We start from the raw sequence: 22,144 nt of genomic DNA, 5'->3' as shown, positions 1-22,144 counted from the left end.
AGGAGAAATAGAGAGGGTTTTTTTGGGTTTGTTCTGCCTTTTTTGTGTGTGGAGGCTTCCTCTTGCTGCTGTTAGGTCAACTGCTCACTGCAGAGCCAGCACAAGCCTTCCCAAGGGCATGGAAGGGACTGGCAGCTGCTGTGCGAAGGATGGGGACAGAGTAACTTTTGGAAGAGGTTCTCATTTTGGTACCACGTCTGTCTTCCACAGCCTCCTAATTCCCAGCCAAGACTGGTCTCAGTGCCTTTCCCCTCTGCGAGCCTTGGTGCCTCTGTTCCATCCAGAGGCTGGTCATCCCCAGTGACTGCACCGCGCAAGACTGCTCCGTGCACCCTGGTGCTCTTTGGGGCTGGCTGCCCTGCGGTCACTTACAACCCTTCGTGCCCCACCAGTGCAGGAGGGTGACCTGGTGCATGGCTGGCCCTGGCTGCTTGAGAGGCGTCTATGGCAGGCCTCCACCTGTCTGCCAGACAGCAATCCTAACTGTCACCTGTACCTGATGCCCCCACTGCTCCTCAGTGGGCTAAATCAGCTCATACCACATACGCTGATGTGACTGCTGGGTTAGACTCCTCACTGCATCCCAGTCTCTTTCAGGACTGCAATGTAGAAATATTCCTGAGTCGTTAAATGTCTGACAGCCAGTGTTACAGCAATTAAAATCTTGACAAACTGCTACATATAATCACTAAAACCCACTTACTCTTAAGATAATCTGAATGATCGCTCACAGACTTCTTACAAGGGCATGTAGTGATACTTTTTGCAAGGGCCTGTAGGGACAGGCCAAGGGGAATGGCTTTAACCTGCCTGAGGGGAGACTGAGATGAGCTCTTAGGCAGAAGCTCTTCCCTGTGAGGGTGCTGGGGCGCTGGCCCAGGGTGCCCAGAGAAGCTGTGGCTGCCCCATCCCTGGCAGTGTTCAAGGCCAGGTTGGACACAGGGGCTTGGAGCAAGCTGCTCTAGTGGAAGGGGTCCCTGCCCATGGCAGGGGTTGGAGCTGGAGGAGCTTTGAGGTCCTTTCCAACACAAACCCTTCTATGATTCTATGATGATGGTGAGAGTCTATCAGAATATTGACTTTTAGGCTGGGATGAAACTAGTCATGCACAGTATCATAGAATCAAGATGTTGATTTATCATATTTCCAGTGAATGTAAATGTGACAACAAATGCAAAGCTGCAAATTGTATTCTAACTGCAGTTTCTTCAAAGATTTGGTCTCAGTCTAGTACTAAGAAGTTTATGGAAAATACCGTCTGCTGTCTTTAGGGACTGCAAAATGAACAACATGTATTTGATGTAGCTAATAACAAACTTTTTTAAATGATGGTTATTAAGGCTAAAGAGTCTCATGTACATGATCCTCCTCAAGATTTCTTGCATGATTAAGTCCTCTTTCCTCTGAATGAGGATTTCATAATAGAAAAATCCTCATAAATAAGAAATCTCATGTGAACAATTTTTTTACTTGGAACTGCCAGGTGAAAAACTGGAAAACAATTCACACCGCTCATTTGAGGAAATACAATTTCTGAGGAAAACCAAACCATTAAGGTGTTGTTTTGCTTATTGTGACAGTGTCAGCTCTTTCAGTGACTATTGACTTTATTGCTTATTGTTAAACGAATGATTTCTTTTACCAGGGTGTTAATGGATTAGTACTGTGTGAAAGCAAGTGGGTGAAAACTCAGAAATCTGTAGAAAATCTTTTATAGTGACAGCAAAATAATTTAAGTCAGAATTAGTGAAAGTATGAAATTATTGCCATCTACTTAACCACTGTTACGCAGTGCCCAGGGAACCACGTTTAGGTGAGCTTTGCAGAGTATCTTATATTAAACAAAGTCTTGCCTGCTCAGGTGAGGCCTCAAACTGCAAGAAACTGTTAGCGTGTCATAAGTAACTACAGCCTGCTGACAAACTATTTCCTTTTCTGGTGCTCAGTGTCTGAATTAGTTTCTTATTCATAGAGTAGGTTTTGTTTAGCTACCAGCTTTGTTACATATTGCTGGTTGCTGGAAGTCCTGTAACTATGCTGGTATCTTTCCCAGTGTAAAATGCCTCTTTTGTACACAGCTTTTATCTCCGCGCTTGTTCTTTTAATGAGCAAGAGAGCACAATAATTCCTCGAAGTCACTCAAAAGGGCAAAGAGAATTTTTCCACTACAATAGTTCAGTGTTTCCTGAGAACAGACTTCAGACGTGGTAACTGCTGTCTTTCAGTAACTGCAAGAAAATAAACCTGTGGCTGAAAACCCAGAAATGGCTGGAGGAAATCAGTTTCAAATGCCAACATGTGGAGTACTCTCTGTACAGGCAAACTGACCATCTGGAATCAGATGCTTCAGTGCCACAGCCTGATCCACTAGAAAAGCCCACTCTACTCATGGTTTGGTTTTTTTTTACATTGGCTCTTTTCTTGGATCTTTAAGCTGGTGTTTAGGCAAAGTATCCACCTACAGAAGCTTCTGAATGGGTTATATGAAGGTACTTTACAATATCATTATAATATGGTACTGCAAAGACTAACAACTCTCCTCTGCTCCCAATTCTGATGTGATGTTCTGAATGGTTTTCATTTAGTTAGGCAGCAGGGGGACAATATTTGTCTAAATTTCCAGAAATTTAATAGAAACCCCATTTCCTATACTCAGGTTTCGACAGGTTCTAAAAGGATGTGGGCCTATTTTGAGAATAGGTAAATGAGATCAATCACTGCAGTCCTTTAACAGGGTTCTCAAGCAAAGTCTGCCATTAGGTTTTGCAGGTGCTTTCCTTGAACCTTTCCAGGCATGAAGAGGCTCAGTAGTTAGACTGAGACCAAATCTTTGAAGAAATTGGTCAGAATACAATTGGGGTTTATTTTATTTTATTTTTTTTCAAACTAGAAGTTAATTTCTGGGGTGGCCAGCTCAGTCACTGAGATGGGCACTCATGTGTGGCGAGGAAACCAGTTTGGTTCTAAAAAAAGTGGGATCCTTCACTTCAGATCCCCACGAAACCCCTGAAGAGCAGAACATGCTGCTTGCTTTAATTAAATGTGATTAAACCAAATCCTTCTTGGGGACAAAGCAACTCTTTCACAGTCACTTTGGGAGTGAACGCCACTGCTGGCAGCATCTTGGGATGACTCACATGCTCAGAAGCTGAGAGAACCAATTCCAGTGCACCACTGGAAATATTACACTGACATTATAGTTCATTTCCCTGTTTGAGTCTTGTGGGACTGGTAAACGCAGGGCTAATTCCCTAAGTCCTACATACAGTTTCAGGCACCAGATTTTTTTCTCAGTTAACACTGTTCTTGTCATCTTGATTTTGTCTTACGGGTGGAATTACCATAGACATATTACGCAGGTGCTGTTAGTTACACATTCTCTTCACCTCACTGACTGTATGTTCCCTGCTTCACCAGCAGCAGTTTAACCATAGCCTGAGGCTGTTTTGTTGTTTACCAACTTATCTCTTCATATGAAATGTTAGACAGGAACACCTTTGCCAAGGAGGCAAGTCGTGCTTCAGTTCTGCCCAAGAAAATGAAGACTGAAGTAGAGCAGATGTGTGAGGTATGACAAACATGGACCCTTCTGTTTGCGTGTGCTCCAAGTTTTTCAGTGTATGGAAGTCTAGGAAAAGGAATGTGGCACTAATGGAAAACAAGACCTTAATAAAAGCAGCTAAAGATCTTGTGATGTAAGGCTGACGAACAGCTGCCTCTTTAAATGGAGGCTCCAGACCCAAGATGCTCCTGTTCTGCCTCTGCTCATAAGGCAATGCTTTGTCTCTAATGATTTGAGAAAAAATGTCATAAAACAAAATTAAAACCAAAACCAAAACCACCTGGGGAGTGATGGTAGTGGGGAAGCTGCAGTGCAAGAGGGGCAGCAACTGTGGAGGGAAGGAGCAAATGTAAACCCCTGGTGCTGGTAGAAGTGCAAGTACTGTTAAGTTGTAATAAGAGGGCATGTCACAGAGAATCACTTTCAGTGACAGTTGCCGGCTGAAGAATTAAAACAAGCAAAACAAACAGCCAAGCAAGACAGCATAGGGGTATTTTCAAAGGATTCTAAACAAAGAGGAAGCACAAGAAAAAGAGAAGGCATTTAAACTGTAACCAAGGTCATAACTCATACAAACAACTTGAAAGGTATGACAGCATAAAAAACCAACGATAGAGACAATAGTTATCCATTGTTTAAAAGAGGTGTCAATGTACAGTCAATAGATTCACACCTTAGAGAAGGCCAGGTATACCCTTCTCTGTTATATGCTAAATCCAGAGTTCTAGTTTCATTCTGACATCTGTAGGAACTTAAAGCCATGCAGAATTTCAGACAATATGGTATTCAAACTCCATTTAAATTTGCGGTCAGATCTGCTGTAGTATGTAGCCAGTGGAGCTGTGCTGAGTGGTGCCATACAAAGACTGGCTGGAGGCATTTTAATGTTGCTGTGTTGATCCTTGTTTTATTTATGGCAGTTGGAATTTTTTAATTTCTCTGTTTAATAAGTAGCATTTTGTGAGTATTCTGATCAGATTTGGTCTGATTAAGCACTGCCTCTTTCCTTTTCAGCTGAGGATATGCTCACCATTTAAAAACACCTTTGTTATTTTGGTTATGGTAAGTAGGAGTTTAGGGTTTTTTTTAGTTAAAAATAGTCTGAATTTTTCTAATGCGTATTTCTGCCAGTGTGCATAAACCCTTTTCATTTCATTCCTGTATGCCAAAACTTTCTAACCTGTGTTAACAGGGTGTTTCATGTACAAACCAAAGCAAGTATGGACTCAGGGGAATGTATGGGCAGGTAATGTTACTAATTTTCACTCACACTCCAGCTCCTGTTTGTTTATGCACGTCTTGTATACGATGTGTGTCCAGAGTGTGAACTCCAAGATGGGAACTGGATCGCTTTTGTATTTCTGGCTCTGGTTAATACACTGAGGGTCAGATTAACAATTACGGTCCCCAGGAACTACCTCACAACATGGCTGAATGACCTCTGTGTTCCTGGGGTATCAGGCTTAATTTGTAGAATTATTACTGGCAGTCATTTAGACTGGGAGTGCTGGAATATCTGTCCCAGTACTGTGCCTCCTTAGGGGGCAAAGGTGACTGAGCTACTCGCCTTTGGAAACAACCACAAGTAACCCTGACTGCTAATGATTGTTAAAAAGTTGTTAAATGGTCAGAAATATCAGAAATAAATGACCAGCTACGAGATTTCCTGTTTTCATAGCATACTGATTTTATTTATTTTCATGTATTTAAAAACACCATTTTAAAAATATTGTTGTGCATATTTGAGTTTTCAGCACTAAAGCTGCAGTTATAATCATTAAGCCTTCAACAGGAATTATATCGCTTCTGTCGCTGGGAGAGGCTGAAATTCCACTGAATAACACAGAAAACCTATTTAATTTGGAGCTTCACTTCGGAGGCCGTGAGCTCCCTCCCCTGAGCTGTGGGCAGGGGTGTGAGCGCAGTCTCACCGCCTGCTTTACAGCTGCTCCGGTCGCCCGGCATTAATCTTTTGAGGGCTGCCTCCTTCAAGAAAACAAGCCAAGGGGAAGCCTCCCCCTTGCTGTGCTCCAGCAGCGCAGCGCAGGAGGACGAGCACTTCACCACCCTGTTAACAAAAGGAAAGCTGCTTTTTTACAGTGCTAAAGGTCACGAAGGCATCCAAGCCAATGCTTCCTTCCCCCCTCCTCCAGAGTGGGGATGATCTGAGAAGGAGGAAACCTGCAGCTTCTGTAGCTGGGTTTTATTACAGACAAAGACACAGCTGCAGCAGGAGAGAGTAGGAGACTGCTGGCAGAAAGGGGAAGAAGTTGTTCTAAGGGATTTTCCTGTTCATCACTGTTGCCACATTCACTGCACAGCACTAAACTCTCCTCTGACCAAAACGTTGTCTTCTGGACTATTCTGGACTATTACTGGAAAGTGGAAGCATGGAGAGTTTGTTCACACTTCTGTTGGAGACAGTAAATTTCTCCTTTTAATTTTCAATGTTATTTGCAGATTAGAAACTCCAATACTACACAGTATTATCTTTGCTAATGAGAGAGAGAAAATGGATGCATTCAGAGCACCTGAAAATGAGTCCCTTTTGTCCAGTTCCTCTGGTGCTGCCAGATGGGATCCCTTCCGTCGTCCATTGGACTCCATCCAGCCCTGGCACTTCAGGCTTCTGGCAGCAGTAATGCTGGTGGTGACCTCCCTGTCGCTTGCTGAGAACCTGGCTGTGATCCTGGTAACTGTTAAGTTCAAGCAGTTGAGACAACCTGTCAATTATGTTATAGTCAATTTGTCCGTGGCTGATTTTCTGGTCTCACTGACTGGTGGCATCATCAGCTTTTTAACAAACCTAAAAGGTTATTTTTATATGGGATACTGGGCGTGTGTCCTGGAAGGATTTGCTGTCACATTTTTTGGTAAGCTTGATTTTGTTTGTAGCTGTATGTTCTTTTCCTTCACCTTCCTTCAGTGTATTCCAGTAGCTATCCTGCAGCTTCCCTTGCACGCTTTTCACTCGCTGGTTCTTTCCCCAGTTAAATATATTCTGTCTTGGATCTCATGTGTGAGTTAATAATATATATTACTATCTCTGTCATATACCAGTGGCTTGTTGCATGTACACTGAACACTGAATATGTTTAATATAATCACAAAAAGTGTGCTAAAAGTCTAACAGCTTTGGGGCGAGGAGGAGGTTGAGTAAAACAACGTCAGGGAAAATTTCTGTATGTGTAACTAGTTTCAAGGTTTGTATCTAGGTGTGTGTATGTGTGAATAAATAACAGAGAGAGAAGAAGAGTGAGTAGCTGCTTTTAAACTGTGGAAAATATTATGGAAACATCTTACAGTAGCTGCCTGTGGGGTTATAGCAATGCTATGGCTCAAACGGTCTCTCCACACACCCACTGTTTTTGTTTCTTTACTTTGTTTTACTAACTACGCAAAGTATCAGAAGTCCTCTAACAGGGAATATCCTCACCACATAGATCCCTGTGTAAATACATCTCTGCAGAATAAATGGAAAATAAGTTTTAAATGGGTTCTCTTCTTAAGAGAGACATTCCTGCCTCCCTGTTCCTGTTTTTAAAGCTGCTTAGTAAAGACAGCCTTCTGACTCTTGGCACTACTCTGAATCAAACGCATTCCTGATCTGCAGCCTGAAAAAGAGCCCCAGGTTGCTCTCAGCCTGATTAAGTTACAGAGAGGGAATGTTGGCACGGGACAGTGATGCTAAATCAGTCTGTGGCACGTAAGCTGTGTCTCATGAATGAAGAGACACAGACACCTGGATATTTTAAGGGTTTGGTGGCCAACCAGGTGATATGTGCCTGATAAACTGATAATTTGTTGCTGTGGGCAGCTGTCTGTAGGTCAGAGCTTTATGGCAGTCTGAAATATGACATTTCTTGCAATGATAGTGTTTTGAAGATATATCCTAATTTGTTTATTTGGAAGCTACACATCATTTGGAGGTTTTCAGAGTAAAACTGAACGAAAAAAAAGAAGTCATTGTTAGATAAGTGGCCCAATTAGCTGCTTGGGGTTGCAAGTCATTGTACTGTAGACTGACAAACTGGACAAATATGAAAATCTTGTGCTCTTAATAAATATTAGAGTAATGCACATAAATAGCACAATCTTTCATAACCTTGTGTTAATGAAAGAGATGATGAAGAGGTGCCTGATCAAACACTGGGACAGGTTGACCCAGGGTGGTTGTTGAGTCTCCATCCATGGAGATATTCAAACCCCAATTGGAGTTGGTCCTGGACAGCCTGCAGTATGGACCGTGCTTGAAGGGGGGAGGTGTGTGTGTGGTGGGGGGTGTGTTGAAGTAGGTGACCTCCAGAGGTGCCTTTCACCCTAACCAGCTCTGGGATGTGGGATCGTGCTTGCTTTTCAGTGAATCTTCCCAATTTTTGACACTGTCTGTGTTTTCCTACAGGCATTGTTGCTCTCTGGTCTCTTGCTCTGTTGGCTTTTGAGCGGTACATTGTGATCTGCCGCCCATTGGGAAATATGCACTTGAGTGGGAAGCATGCAGCCCTGGGTATTGCCTTTGTGTGGACCTTTTCCTTCATTTGGACCATTCCACCAACAATGGGTTGGAGCAGTTACACCACCAGCAAGATTGGAACTACTTGTGAGCCTAACTGGTAAGGCCACTCTTACAGGATATGGTAAAGAAATGGAACTTGCAGCTCAGGACATCTCAGGGGCAGGAATTTAAAGGAAAGGTTTAAGGATGATGTACATCTCTGCAAAAATTGATGTAAAGGAAGTTATAGCAAAACTGAGCAAAATTCGCCAAGAACAGAATTAAAAAAAAAAAACAACCTAAAGGAAATCTAAAGGAGGAGCTTCCACCTCTGATGACAAGAGCTGTCCTGCACCTTGTGCTTTTGTCAGCATTCATAGAGGACAAATAGACAGGTTTTTCAGAAGACTGGGCAAAGCCTTGAGCAGCCTGGTCTGACCCCATAGCTGACTCCACTTTGAGCAGGAGGTTGGGCTACATGCCCTGTCCTCCCGAACTGTCCTACAGTTCTAGGATGCTGTGGCCATAGGATCCTGTCCTAGCCCATGGCCAGGGAGGTGGCCCAGGGCTCCACCTGGTGATGTGATTAGAGCTGTAATGAACGAAGCAGTTGACAAAAATACTAGTGACAGCCTTGAACAGCAAAGTTAGACAGAGGTTAGTAATACGTACACAATGTATTTTGTGTTTTATACAGGTACTCAGGAGCTTATACTGACCGCACATACATTATTGCATTCTTCACCACCTGTTTTATAGTGCCTTTATCTGTGATTTTGGTATCCTATGGAAAACTGATGCAGAAGCTAAGAAAGGTAAGAAGAAGCACTTATAAGTAAAATTTCACATGTGTGCATGCAAACATTTTGAATTTATGTGTTCAATTTTCTATGAAGATCAGACAAACGCAGATCAAATTTCCAGGCAGGAAATGCACTCGGTTATCATCCCTTGTAATTTAATGATCCTTAAGCACAGAAACTCATGGTATGGTTAGACTTTTCAAAGTGTGCAGTTTGCAGTCACTTATCAATGCATCTCATTAGCCAACTCTCATACCAATGAAAGAATGTCTGTCTTATAACAAAAGAAACTGAATGACCCAGTGTTGGTCTGATCGCAATTGTTCTTCAATTCAGTGATGTTTCTTAAGGATCAAACCAGGTAAATCAAAATTTAGCTTAAAATGACTGTAAATGTTAAGGGTGCTGGCTAATACTCTGTAACACTTGCATGCAGAGTAAGTTGTAGCATCTATAATCTAATGCTGTGTAGTAAATAAAATATTAGATTGTCCAGGAACATTTAAAAGACTTGGGAAATGCTTTTGAATTTTATTTAATGATTATGTTGACTTGATCTAAAAAGGTATCTGCAACAAGTGAAAAAGAAGACAATAAAATAGGAAAATTCATATTTGGGACAGGATTTTGGGGCAATATTTTTCTTTCTATTTGCTGCTATTAGCTGTCTTGTCTTATTCCTTGAGTAATAAATTCAGTAAATTTCTTCAATTTACTGATGTTTTGAAAGTATTTGGGATAACCAAATGCTTGTATTTATTCTTAGTGTCATTTTCTATAAGTAAAACAAAACAGAAGGCAAATGCATAAAATATCTTATTTTTTCATTAGAAAATACATGCATTAGGAAAATGCATACTGCAGGTGACAACAGCATTCCTCTAAATGGATTTTTGATGACTTCCCCAGGATGCATTTAGGGGAGAGAAGGTTAAGTGGCTGAAGGGAGGTTGATTTCAGTGTCAAACACAAGGAACGTCCCAGATTGAATGTGAACTATAGCACAGGCGTGTTGCTGCTCACAGTGCTCATGGTGAGGCAGCAAAGGGTCTGGTGGTGTGAGGGTGGGGGACATGAATTACAAGACATTGAGATACTTGAAGAAAATCACTGTTGATGACTCAGACTTTTCTGAGATAACTTGTAAAACTGCAATCCTGTTATTCTGAACATCCAGAACATTTATCAGTATTTTATTTTTCCCTGTCCAAACCTACCCACAGAGGAAATGGAATGGAGAGAGCACAGGCCAAAGTGGCCCTGGTGATCAGACATGAAAGAGAGGGATGTTAACCCAACAGAGACAGTGTGCAGCCAAGCATTCAGCACTATGATGGGTCTGCCAGAGCAGTGGCTGTTGTGCTACTAGGATGCTTCAGGAGGTACACAGAAAGGGTCATTTCCTTCCTCCAGGATAGCTACTTAAGTGGCTGGAAGTTAAACCAAAAACAGGTGAGATGAGATAAAAAGGAGTCAGAGAAGGAAAATGTCACCATCAGTCACAGCAGAAGCCAGGGAATGGTCCATCATGCCATTTGGGTCAGGTCAGGGTATCTTCTGAAAGACTGATCTGTGCCATGCAGCGGGTCCCAGCATTGGCCTGGAGCGACTGTTGTGTGATCTCACTAGGCTTACTTTCTCACTCCTTTTTCTGTTATCCAGAAAGAATAGCGGTAATGTTAAAGAAAAGAATAAATCACACCTAGGGTTTCCTCTGCCAGCTTAGAGACCTGGCAGACCACACAGCTGGGAGATGCTGGGGCAGCCTCAGGGCACCACATCACAAATGATTTAGCCATAGCCTGTGCCAGCCCTTGCCTTTGCCTTTTGTTGGCTTTTGCAGGTTTTTGCAGAGTGATGTAACTGTCTGAGTCAGCCTCTGTTACTTACAATAGCTTAAAACAAACTGGTGTAGAAAAGCCAACTGCCTGGAATATAGTCTTTAAATTTATAATAAATTGTCATAAGGTTATATCTCACAACTCACAAGCTTATATCTCACAACTAAGCTAATTTTCTGACTGCAGTGAATAGAGAGATCCCTGCACCAGAACTGGTGTCCTGATGTTTCTAGCCAACCCCCTTCCCTGATTTTGAGGGCCATTTCCCATGGTTGCCACAGTGCGATGTCGTGTGTGACACTGGTTTGTCTTAGAGAAGTTTGCTAGTCCCTCAGTCTCCGTGAGCCCAGCTTTACAAAGCCAATGGTAGCTTTCACTGCAACTGAAAAACTAATGAAATAAAGAAACCTTAGGAAAAGGTCTAATTAGCAGTTTATAATGGAGATAAATTATTATGGCACTATTCCTTTGTTTGCAAGATGGTTCCTTCTCAGTTTCATGTTCTCAGCTTTAGAAAGGAAGGAAGCTACTGTCATCCACAAAAAGCCATAGTTGAGAAAAAAGCCAGACTGATGTGAGACAAGGGTGAAACATCCAGGAGATTATGTAGCCATTGCAGCTCCACTGAAGCTAGTGATGTATAGCAAGTTGTATCACCCAAAAATGTAGCCCTAATTGTTTCGTGGTTTTAGAGGTAAGTTATTGTTATCAGATGATACCAGTTGCTTGTTCTGTCAGGGTCATTGTTTCTGAACAGAGGCCAAATCTTGTCTCTGATCTGACTTAAAAATCATTAGGATTACTTTTCTCACAGATGGAATTTAAAGGTGTTTCTGTATTGCCTTGGGGTGGGCTGATGCAGCACCCATAAAGTTATCTGAGCTAGATCAACTTTTGTGGCTCTGGACAGCAAACCTGTGCCACCGCTTCACTGCTTGTGACTTGGCTGAAGTCTTGGGGGTGTCTCTGCAGGCTGCAGTTGTGCCCGACTGCAATTAGATTGCTACACAGAGGTTGCCCTGGTAATTGCTTTTTGCTCTCACTTTGACAATATAAAGACACCTAAGCAAAGGAAATAACAATGTACAGTAATTCATGTCCCTCAGCAGTAACACCTGACAGACACCCTGTGGTCCAGTAACAGCATCCTTATGTGCTGCCATACTCAAAGAGAGTAGGTGTTTCCTTCTAGCATGGCAGATTGTTAACCTGTTCACTAACTGCACTGGTTGGAGGCCTTGTTTTCTAGAATCTTCTGTTCTTTTCTTTAAAGGTGTCAGATACACAAAGCAGGCTGGGAACTACCAGAAAACCTGAAAGACAAGTGACTAGAATGGTTGTTGTTATGATCGTTGCCTTTCTAATCTGCTGGATGCCATACGCCGCCTTTTCTATCCTAGTCACTGCATATCCCTCCATTGAGCTGGATCCTTGTCTGGCAGCAATTCCAGCTTTTTTTTCCAAAACAGCTACTGTTTATAATCCAGTTATTTATGTCTTTATGAACAAACAGGTACTGTATGCTCTCAAAATGTCTTTAACACTCATATTTTGTTATTTTATCTTGCTTTATAATGAATTATTTCTACTTACCTACTAGGCAACTATGTTAGCTTTTATAATATGCTAGCATTGCAATATCCAGCATTTAGAACCAAAAAAAAAAAAAAAAAATCACTGTAACAGGCATGATAATAAACTTGAATAGATTTATGCTATGTAGCTACTAAGAGTGGTGGCACCAAGCAGAATATAAGCATGTAAGTGAAAAGAAGAAAAATAGTGAAGTGACTGTTGAATAAGAAGTGATGAATATGTTTATTTTCTCAGTGCTGCAGAGAAAGCTATTGCTTATCTTGCATGCTATGGACAGTACCCCGATCTCCCAGTGTGTGGCAGATGTCTGCTGGTTTTCCCTTGTTCATGGGTATGAACAGCATGGAAAGAAACTGTCTTTGAATAGCTGGGTATTAGCATATGAAAGCAACTCATGAGACTGGAGAAATGACCCGTTTTGTCAGAAGAGGAGACTTCGTTTTGGGAATAAGATTTTCCAGTAGTCTGGGTCTTTTTAGAGCATCATTATTTCTCAGTTTTAGAGTTCTTCATGGTGATGCCGGCAGATATATTTTATGGGGCTACTTCCTTATGCTCCCAACTGACTCTGAAGAGAATTTCCAGGAGTTTTAGCTAAGACACAGACTGCTTTATAGAGATATTGTAAGATTCCACGTGTTCTGATTGATCTTTTATTCCACTTTCTAGTTCAGGAAGTGTCTGATTCAAATGTTCAGCTGCTGTGCCGTAGAAATTGCAGAGTCCAACATGAGCCCGACTTCAGAGAGAGCGATGCTAACCCAAGACAAAAGAGGCAGTGAGATGTCCACCATGGCAGTACGTAGCAGCGTTTCGAAGAGGAAAAATGGAGATGAACACAATTGCTGATCTTCTGCTTAGTTGGCAGCTTCATAAAACAAAATCTGTCCCATGTAGGGTGGGAGATAAGATCATTAACGCAGTGCCAAAGCATATTTCCTTGTTACCGTCACTTAATACAAAAATGTTGTCAGTAGGGACACTAAGCTCCTGTGAATACCGGCTTTTGAGATTCCAGGCTCCTGAATGATACAAGATTTTCTTGGCTCTGCAGTTGCATCCAGACACCTGGCCATAAGGTGAGTCCCTTCCTCCGCTGTGTTGTTCTTCCCAATCCACAGCCTGCTTGCTCCTGAAAATAACATCAGGGGATCCCAGTGTTGCTGTGCTGGCACGTAGCACAGTAAGGATAGGAGAGTTTTATGCTGATGATAGCTCCTTGGTCAGCTGGACAAAACCATGAACTGACACAGGGCTTCAGTAAGCTAACGGACAAATAAATAATATCTAGCACTCAGGTGACTCAATTTCAGGCAATGGAGGTTCTGAGAGGAATGGGTCTCAGTGCTTCTCTGGTTGGTTTGGGAACTTTTACTAAAACAAACAACAAACAAACCAGAAAAAGCCCGAAGCTCTGCACTTGTTTCTGTTCTTGGGGAAAATCTCAATGGGCCACTGAGACCTGCACCAGCTTGGACAAGCCATCCAGACTCCCAAGCCCTATTTTAATAATACGAACCCTATCAAGGGCTGTTCATATCCTCTCTCTGCATTCCCTCTTTGTCAAGAAAATATTCTGTGCTTGTGGCAACTTTTGAAGTAAATTAATTTGGACTGGATGATTGTTTTAGGTGCCTTCCAACTGAACTATTCTATTAACTGAACTTTAGAACAGGAGTTAGCAGCATATAGGACAGTGTAACTGTGCCGGAATGCTGGAGGAAGGGCCAGTAGCACAGCTTAGAGTTGTGAAGCTGAGCTTTGTGGGACCGAAGATTTCCCCTGTATGTGCCTGCATTGTGCAGAGTTGAGATCTGTCGTGTTCTTGAGACCATGAAGCTCCAGGTGACAGCTATCATTTCTGTTTCTTAGCACTTAGAATTGTCAGAAATCAGTGCTTGGAGAATACAAATGCTATGTACAAATCATGCTGGAGCATGCTGATGTATGCATTTCCATTTGCACATTTTGACTTTTCTCTCTTCTGATCTAGGACATGCCTCTCCAGAAAGCACAAGCAACATCCTAGCCTAGTAGGCAAGCTGCAGCAGCCAATAGCACCACGCTGCTGTGCTCCTTTGAGGGGCAGTTGTGTCCCTGTCTCTGCAGTCCTTACTTTCCTGTTTCTGCCTAAGTCACATCCTCCCTACTTTTAACTGAGCAGATCCCTACTGATCCTGGCAGAAATCATTAACTTTTTATTATACTTTTGATATCAGAAGCAAGGAGTGCAACAACACATTTTCTGTAAATAGTGAAAAAGAACAGAACTTGCCAGCTTTCCATGACCGTACTCCATCTTGGATATTTAATTCACACAATGACATGCAGCAAGATACTTAGCTTTAGCAGAATATTATGCACACGCAAAACCAAACAACTAGCCCATGAGTGTAATACAGCCAGACTTCTGCTTTAAATAGCCCTTGGTGAACAGCATACGAAATGTTTCTAAGACCTGGCATATCAGATTTTGAGTCCTATATAAGATCTACGCCTTATTTAATGCATTTTAGAAGAAACTGCAATGGCAGGCTATATTTAAATGCTTTAGTATGGAAATCCATTATTTCTGGATAAGGCATTAATACAGTGTGACATTGAAACAAATGTTGCTCCACAGTGTTATGGAGAAACTACACTAGCTGCATACAGTACAGGCCTTAGCAATAGCAATGTGATATGGAATGAATCATTCAGTGTTCAGCTTTATTTCAGAAAACTACAATTTCTTTACACAGAATAAAGACATTATGTTTCTACCAGATTTTTCCCTCTCTTGTTATTTTGCTAAGTTACAACTTGAAAAACTGCAGTGCCCTGAAAAGGAATGACAGGCTACCTGAGAGATCTGGGGTCACACCTGGTGCCAGAGCAGTTCCTGGCTGAGCTGGAACTATTCCCGCAGCAAAGGAGGATGTTGGTGGATGAGGGAAAGGTAACACAGACAGAAAAGCATATCCTGAAATGCTGGCGTCTTGCAAAGGCCGAGTTCTTTGTGGTTCTTGTGCTCAAGAGGAGATAAAAGGTGCAGCTTCCACACAGGGGTGGAGGGACAGGCATGGGCAGCGAGGACTGCTTGGCCGCCCATTTCTTTTGTCCCCCCTTGCAGCATTCACACCAGTGGACCTACAGAATAATTCAGCCCCATATGTCTGCACAGCCCTGACTTTCCAGTGCATTTTGCTTTAGCAATCTAACCACGGAGGCAGCAATGACAGCAGTACGTGGGAGAAAGCACAAGCTCCTCATCCCTCCTCCCTGTCATCAGTCTTCTTGTGGGGATGTGTTTGGGTTGGGGGTCCAACATCCGCCACCCCCACTTCTGAAGGCAATGTGGAGCTTGCTAACAGGTGGGAGGGTAGCCTGCCTTAGGGAGCAGTGTACCTGACATTCACGACAAACAGGTTATAACAGGTAAGTCTGGATACCTGCTTTAGGCAACTGCTGAATATTTTTTTAATCAAATATTCAATTTCATCATCAATTATTCAATAAGAACTTTCTTTTAAAAGATCCTTTAGAAATGCATATGTAAAATGTGATTTCTGTGAAGCTTTCTCTTAACACTCCAAGTGGTCAGTTTCTTTGGTCCTGTTTTTCTTCCCCTTCACCCAACCACCCATTGTTCTCATTTAGGACAAAAGCCTCAAGCTGGCCAGGGAAGGTTTAGACTGGAGATGAGGAACAATTCCTTTCCAAAAAGGGTGCTCAGGCATTGGAACAGGCTGCCCAGGGCAGTGCCAGAGTCACTGTCCCTGCAAGTGTTCCCAAACTGTAGAGATTGAGGGCCTCAGTGCCATGGGTGACCTGGGCAGTGCTGGGAACGGTTGGACTGGATGAGCTTTTAAATATTTTATATAAATGTATATAGATAAATGGATCCTCTTTTAAATATTTCATAAATATTGTGAGACAGGAAGGGTAAGGTATTAAATTATTATTTGTATGCATATTTTTGTGTTTATTAGTGTGTTAAAACAGTGACGTATGATTTGAAGGAAAAAATTCCTGCATTTAAGACTTAGATTTTCTCTTTCAAGGATATGTTGACCTAGGTTAATCACATGTTAATGGTACTGGATATATTAAATCATGAAGAATTGGCAGAAGTGTTAGTATTTAATTAAAAGCAACAGAATTATTTTATGTCCTGAGAAGGTGACGATACGTACAGATTTGTAGTACAAAATAAAGCATCAAAACTTAAGCAATGGCAGAGAAATAAATGCAAAAACCTTAGAAAATAGCAAGTTAAAAAGACAATTGCCATCTGTTACCTGGCTCTCTCATCCCCAGTGCAAGTCACCCTTGGTGAAGTGGTACTGGTGAGCCTTTTAGAACATTTCACTTACTTAGGAAAACCTGGTTTTCACCTATAAATTGAGGACATCAGTTTGTAAGGATAGCCAAAGACAGTGTCTCCAACTAACAAGAATGGAAGCACACCCAGTTAATACACTAAGAGCCAGCGTGAGGTTACCTGTAGGTCGCATTGCCATTGTGCGTGGCGAGGTGGATCGTCTGACATTAGGCTTTGAGTTACTGCACTCAACATTACAAGGAAGGGTATTCATCGAGGACCTTAAGGGCAGTGCTCACATTTCAGCCACAGAGCAGACAAATAACCTTGGCTTTTTTATAAGGGAGCACTACAGCACAACAGAACAACATAGGAATCCTTAGACTGAAAGAATGTATAGGAATACACTGAAAAATCAGGACATTAAGCCCTGCTTCCTTTTGCCTAGTCATAAGCAATTGCTAGAAAGAGAAGGCAAGATTTTCTCCTAAAGCCCGGTACCAGAGTCCACACTGCCCATCCATCTGCAGCACTCCTGCCACAGCTGCCCGAAGCCCTTCATAGTCAGAAGTTCTAACAGACTTCTTTTTCTTTGTGCAAACCCAATTGTCATGTACTTTTTTTCTCAGGGGAAACAATTTTGAGATACCTTTCAGGGGCTGACATTTAGAAAAAGATTTCTCTAACTTTGCTTAGAAACTGCAGCATTTTCTGTACTTTTCTGGTTATTAAAGTTGGAAAACAATAAGAAAACATGGAAAAAAAGAAACCCCATATTTTCCTATTCAGTCTTCAAATTATTGCTGTTCCCTGGATGGTGGTAAAGCACTGGCAGTGTTCTTTTCACAGAGAAGCCTTAATCAAGTTGTCAGTTTTCAAAATTAAAGGTAATTTTAACCACTTTCTTACTGTTTGCACTCAACTGTTCTGCTGTTAATCAGTTCACCTGACCAGGATATAAGTGACACATGAGCTTTGTCAACTAAACCTGTGTTCCTAGTGTGAAGCTCTATCTTATGCAGAAACAGTTCACGTCAAATTCCACATGCAGCTCATAGCTTAACTACAGCTGTTAAGATTTGAACTGTACTCCTTCCACATGAGCCTGTTTAGCACGCTTTAATAGATTATATTTATGGTTGTCTTATATAATTTTGCCACTCTCTTACACAAACACTGACATGCAGCATGCACAGACATAAAAATGTAGGTTGCAACAGGGCGATATGAAAACTAGTGGGTTTGGACAAATAGAAAATTAGTATTAGAACCTAATTAGACTTTATTTCATTTAGAGAAGGAATTAGTCTTAATAGGACCACGGAGCCATCACAAATGTTTTCTTTCCATCACGTAAAATAGTGAACAAACCTTAATCAATCATTCTCGTAAAATGCAGGGTGTCTGCAGTATTTCTCACTGTCCACAGATTTTGTTTGGTTTCTGTCCTGGGTTCTTTTGTTAAGAAACAAACAGGTACTCCCCTAACTGTGGGTAAAGCCGTTTTCCTCTTAACCTGCTGGACATACATACACAACAAATGTTTATTTGAAAATGTTTACCAGCTCTCCAGCATTAACATTCCCTGTCTCTACTGGGATGCCGTCTGTCTGTCTTTGATACAAATAAGGAGTAATAAATCTGTGCGAGTTCTCATGTTAAAATACCTTCATCAGTGCTGTTCAGGAGAATACCTTTTTTCCTGCCTGTCAGTCGCAGAATAGTGTTTGAAACGCGTGTACGCTTTGATGCATTGGTATGGTCCAACCAAACAATATCAGCCCTAACACAAAGTATTACAGAGGTCCCAGAAGTTGATTGCTAAGTCTTTCAATGTAATACAACAACAAGAAACTTAGAATTAAAGGGAAAAAAAAGGGCGCAGGTTCTGCTTTGGGATTTTGGGGGGTTTATTGAGTTGCACACAGTGACTGGAAAAACACCTCTTGCATTATGTGATAGGAGCACAGCATGAACATCTTACCCTACACAAAAATTAAGTAAGTTATGCAATGGATGGTGTTAAAGGCCTTAAGATTTCATGGCTCAAAGGTGTGAATGCTGCCAAAGTCAACCTCCTCACACTTGGTTGTGAACTAATAAACAGCCTCTTGTGCCCTTGGATGTTTGTTTTGCCACAGAAAGCATGTCTGGAAATCACACCCCTTCTCTCAGTTTTATAGCATTATTTGCAGTTTCCAAAATTACCAGTGTAACGCTACTCCATTATTCTGCTTGTGATCATTTATTACATTTTAATGATGTAACCTAGATAAAATAACTGACCTTCCTATAAATCGTCCATGACATTGGGGGATAATTACTTTTTTGCTTAAAAGCATCAGCAATAATCCACCCATTTACTTGTTTACAATGGAAATAGGTTTTTTACAAAAATAGAAATTGTGGTTGCCATAAGAGCTACTGCTGTGTTAGGAGGTGATGCTGGTTCCTTTGGGGTAACAGTAAGAAAGGCACTGACACTCTAGGCAAGCTAAATGGTTTATTGAGTAGAAAATGAAAATTACGGAAAATTTAATTGCAACTTGAGGACCCTTCTGATGCTGGGAACCCCAGTGGGAGCTCCTACAAACAGCATAGGTAGTGTTGCTAAGGGTGGTGCATACAAAATGTCACAGAATGTGCTTAGCTTATATAGCAGGTCACTCGTGATAACATATGGGTCTCTACAGCCAAAGCCTGTGGTTAAACTCTGCCTAGATTCTGGCTGAAACTACTGTCTCCTAGCTACAATGTCTTCTGCAGTGGTCCACCACAGGTGCTCTGCATTTCTAGTTGTACCAGCATTTTCTTTTGGGGGAAAAATTAAATCAAATCTCTTCTCAGGGCTGTATATTCCTCAGCCACAAAGCTGAGGTCATGGCTGAGCTCTGGCATGGGGAAGGGGAAGAAAGCTTTCAAAATCAATTATTTCAGTAAGAGAGAAAATCCTGAGGTTTAAGAACAGATCATCCAGGCTATTTTCCATAGGCACAAATCTAGAGGAAGAGTACATTTTAAAATGTTGTAAGATCAACTCACCTCACCCACCCACTGGCAAGGAAGAAGGTGAGGGCTCAGTCACTGCATGATGTCTTGGTGCACTTCAAAAACTTTTCATTCTTACTCCAGAAACAGACAATGCCGTTTCTCCAGGGATTCACTACTGCTTTTTGTAGATAGGAATACCTTAACACGCAGATTTTGTTCCTTCTAAGCTGAGTTTCTGTTGCCAAGGGCTCTGAAAGCAAAAAGGCAGCTTAGCAATCAAATCAAGTTTGATAAACACATTTCTCTGCGTTCCCGGCTTTAGCTGCAATATTAATTCTTGCTTACCTTTGCTTCCTGCTTTCTCTTCCAGTCACCACTTCTTCAGGCTCAGACCAAAACCCCAAAACAAAACAATTCTCATGCTCTCCTTCAGCTTGCTCTTACCTGTAGATCTGTGACCCCACTCAGAGGACACCTTTTCTCACAACAAATCCACTTACAAAGGAGAGAGGATTTTAATGGGATCCTGCAGCGAGATGATGCGACTTGCCTAAGCCTAAGCAGGTCCAGCATTCACATATGCTTAAAGTCTCCATGATATTCCTCTACCACTATTTCAGTCACTTGCATTGAGGATGAGAATGCCATACCACAGATGTATGCAGGGCAGACAAATTTATTCATAGTCTAGATAGAGGAAAAAATACATATTCATTGGTTAAAACCTTTTCTGTTTAAGTTTGACCTCAGTGAAAATGATTATCCAAGAAAACAGAGTCATGAACATTAACAATATTTCTCATCTCAATTATTGAGAAATATAATTTGTAAATGATTAGTGAAGATTCTTAGAAAATTTATGATAATGTTCTTTATTATAATACTTTATATTATAAATTGTACTATTCTTTCTCGTTATTACATTTATATTGAAGCCTCTTTCCTTTTCTTTGTCACAAAGAGTTAAAATCTCTAAGAGAATTTAAGAGCCTTTCAGTAATTTGGCACATCAGTTTTAGCTCAGCTATTATCTAACTGCATCAAGATATTAATGTAGTCATCTCTCTTTAGTCTCAATGAATTGCTATAAAAATGTCAAACAATTAGATTATATTGGCCAACATAGCCCTGTTTGATTGAGTACGGGTGTAGGCCACGTCCCTTGAATCATACTGACGAAGAAGCAGAAAGGCTTGTAGAACTCCAGTGCAAATTTATTTCAATATACTTGCCATTTAGGTTTCTAATGTCAGTACTTGCTATACGAATAACCAAAAAATGCTAAATAGGTGTTTTAAGATGGAATAAAAGTCAATGTCATTCAGGACAAATACTAATGAAATCTGTTGGAGGAGAAAAAGAATAGCTATAAAAAATAGCACAGAAGCCAGTATGCTGGTATAGACATAGGCACTGCTTCATTGTACCAGTTGTGACTGTACCAGAACAGCGAAATTAACCTCTCTCTGACTCAGATGAATAGTGCTGCTTAAATTCTGTCTCTGCCTGGACCAGAAAATAGAACACACACTTTTGTGTCAGAAAAACAACCAGTGTATAAATACTTGACAGAGATATCTGCTTACAAATGCCTCAGTGCTGGCTTCCATGCCATTTTGGAAGTTGGTGACTGTGGACTTCCCTTTTTCTGCACGTACAAAGCGTGCACCCAGTTGCATGTGAGCCCTGTCATGGAAGCCACAGGAAGGTAGAAGTCCCTACAGATGAGGGGGGCTATAGGGATGCTGGAGAGGGACTCTTCATTAGAGACTGTAGTGATAGGACAAGGGGTAACGGGTCAAAACTTAAACAGGGGAAGTTTAGATTGGATATAAGTTGGAAATTCTTTCCTGTTAGGGTGGTGAGGCACTGGAATGGGTTGCCCAGGGAGGTTGTGAATGCTCCATCCCTGGCAGTGTTCAAGACCAGGCTTGACGAGGCCTTGGGTGATATGGTTTAGTGTGAGGTGTCCCTGCCCATGGCAGGGGGGTTGGAACTGGATGATCTTAAGGTCCTTTTCAACCCTAATTATTCTATGATCCTATGATTCTATGAAATACCTCTCAACCATCTGGTGTCCACACAGACCACATGTAATTAAAAGATATAACAGCTGTGCTGTTAAAACTTAAAAGCTGAAAACAATTTCTGTTCCATACATGATAAAAATTGAGTACTTGGTTAAGCTGTTCACCTTTTGTTACAAGACACACATAATAGGCAAAGCATACTGGCAATCTATCTGCATGGCATGGTCTTCCTCAGCTGAAGAAGTCTGTTCCCACACCACTCCAGCAAATCTTTATCCATGTGCACCTGTGCTAGTCTTCGGTCTTGAGCAGCACTGCAGGAGAAAGAACTCACCTGTGATGTTAGGTTCTAAGGTTACAGCCTGATCATCCTAAACAGAAAGGCCCAGTGAGGATCAGATGAACAGTGACAGAGAAGGAACTTTAGCAACCTGAACAGTGTAAGGAGTCAAGCAAGTGGCTACTCCTGGGGCTATCAAAGGACAATCAGCCTGTTGTTGCCCTGGGATGAAACTTAACTGAG

The 22,144-nt window shown here is 41.6% G+C and overlaps 1 protein-coding gene across 1 annotated transcript; it reads left to right on the top strand.

The window, feature by feature from the left end:
• The first annotated feature begins 5,785 nt into the window (after positions 1 to 5,785).
• Positions 5,786 to 15,064, top strand: LOC134172204 (opsin-VA-like). The gene is made up of 5 exons (XM_062635104.1): positions 5,786 to 6,435; positions 7,965 to 8,175; positions 8,755 to 8,872; positions 11,975 to 12,214; positions 12,967 to 15,064. Exons 1-5 carry the CDS (start codon positions 6,075 to 6,077, stop codon positions 13,144 to 13,146), a joined length of 1,110 nt encoding a protein of 369 aa, XP_062491088.1. The 5' UTR covers positions 5,786 to 6,074; the 3' UTR covers positions 13,147 to 15,064.
• The last annotated feature ends 7,080 nt before the right edge of the window (positions 15,065 to 22,144 follow it).

This window comes from Pezoporus occidentalis, unplaced genomic scaffold (genome assembly GCF_034315485.1).
Source record: "Pezoporus occidentalis ecotype Australia unplaced genomic scaffold, CSIRO_AGI_Poc_V1 ctg45, whole genome shotgun sequence".
Lineage (NCBI taxonomy): Eukaryota > Metazoa > Chordata > Aves > Psittaciformes > Psittacidae > Pezoporus > Pezoporus occidentalis.
This window is presented reverse-complemented; position numbering and strand designations above follow the sequence as displayed.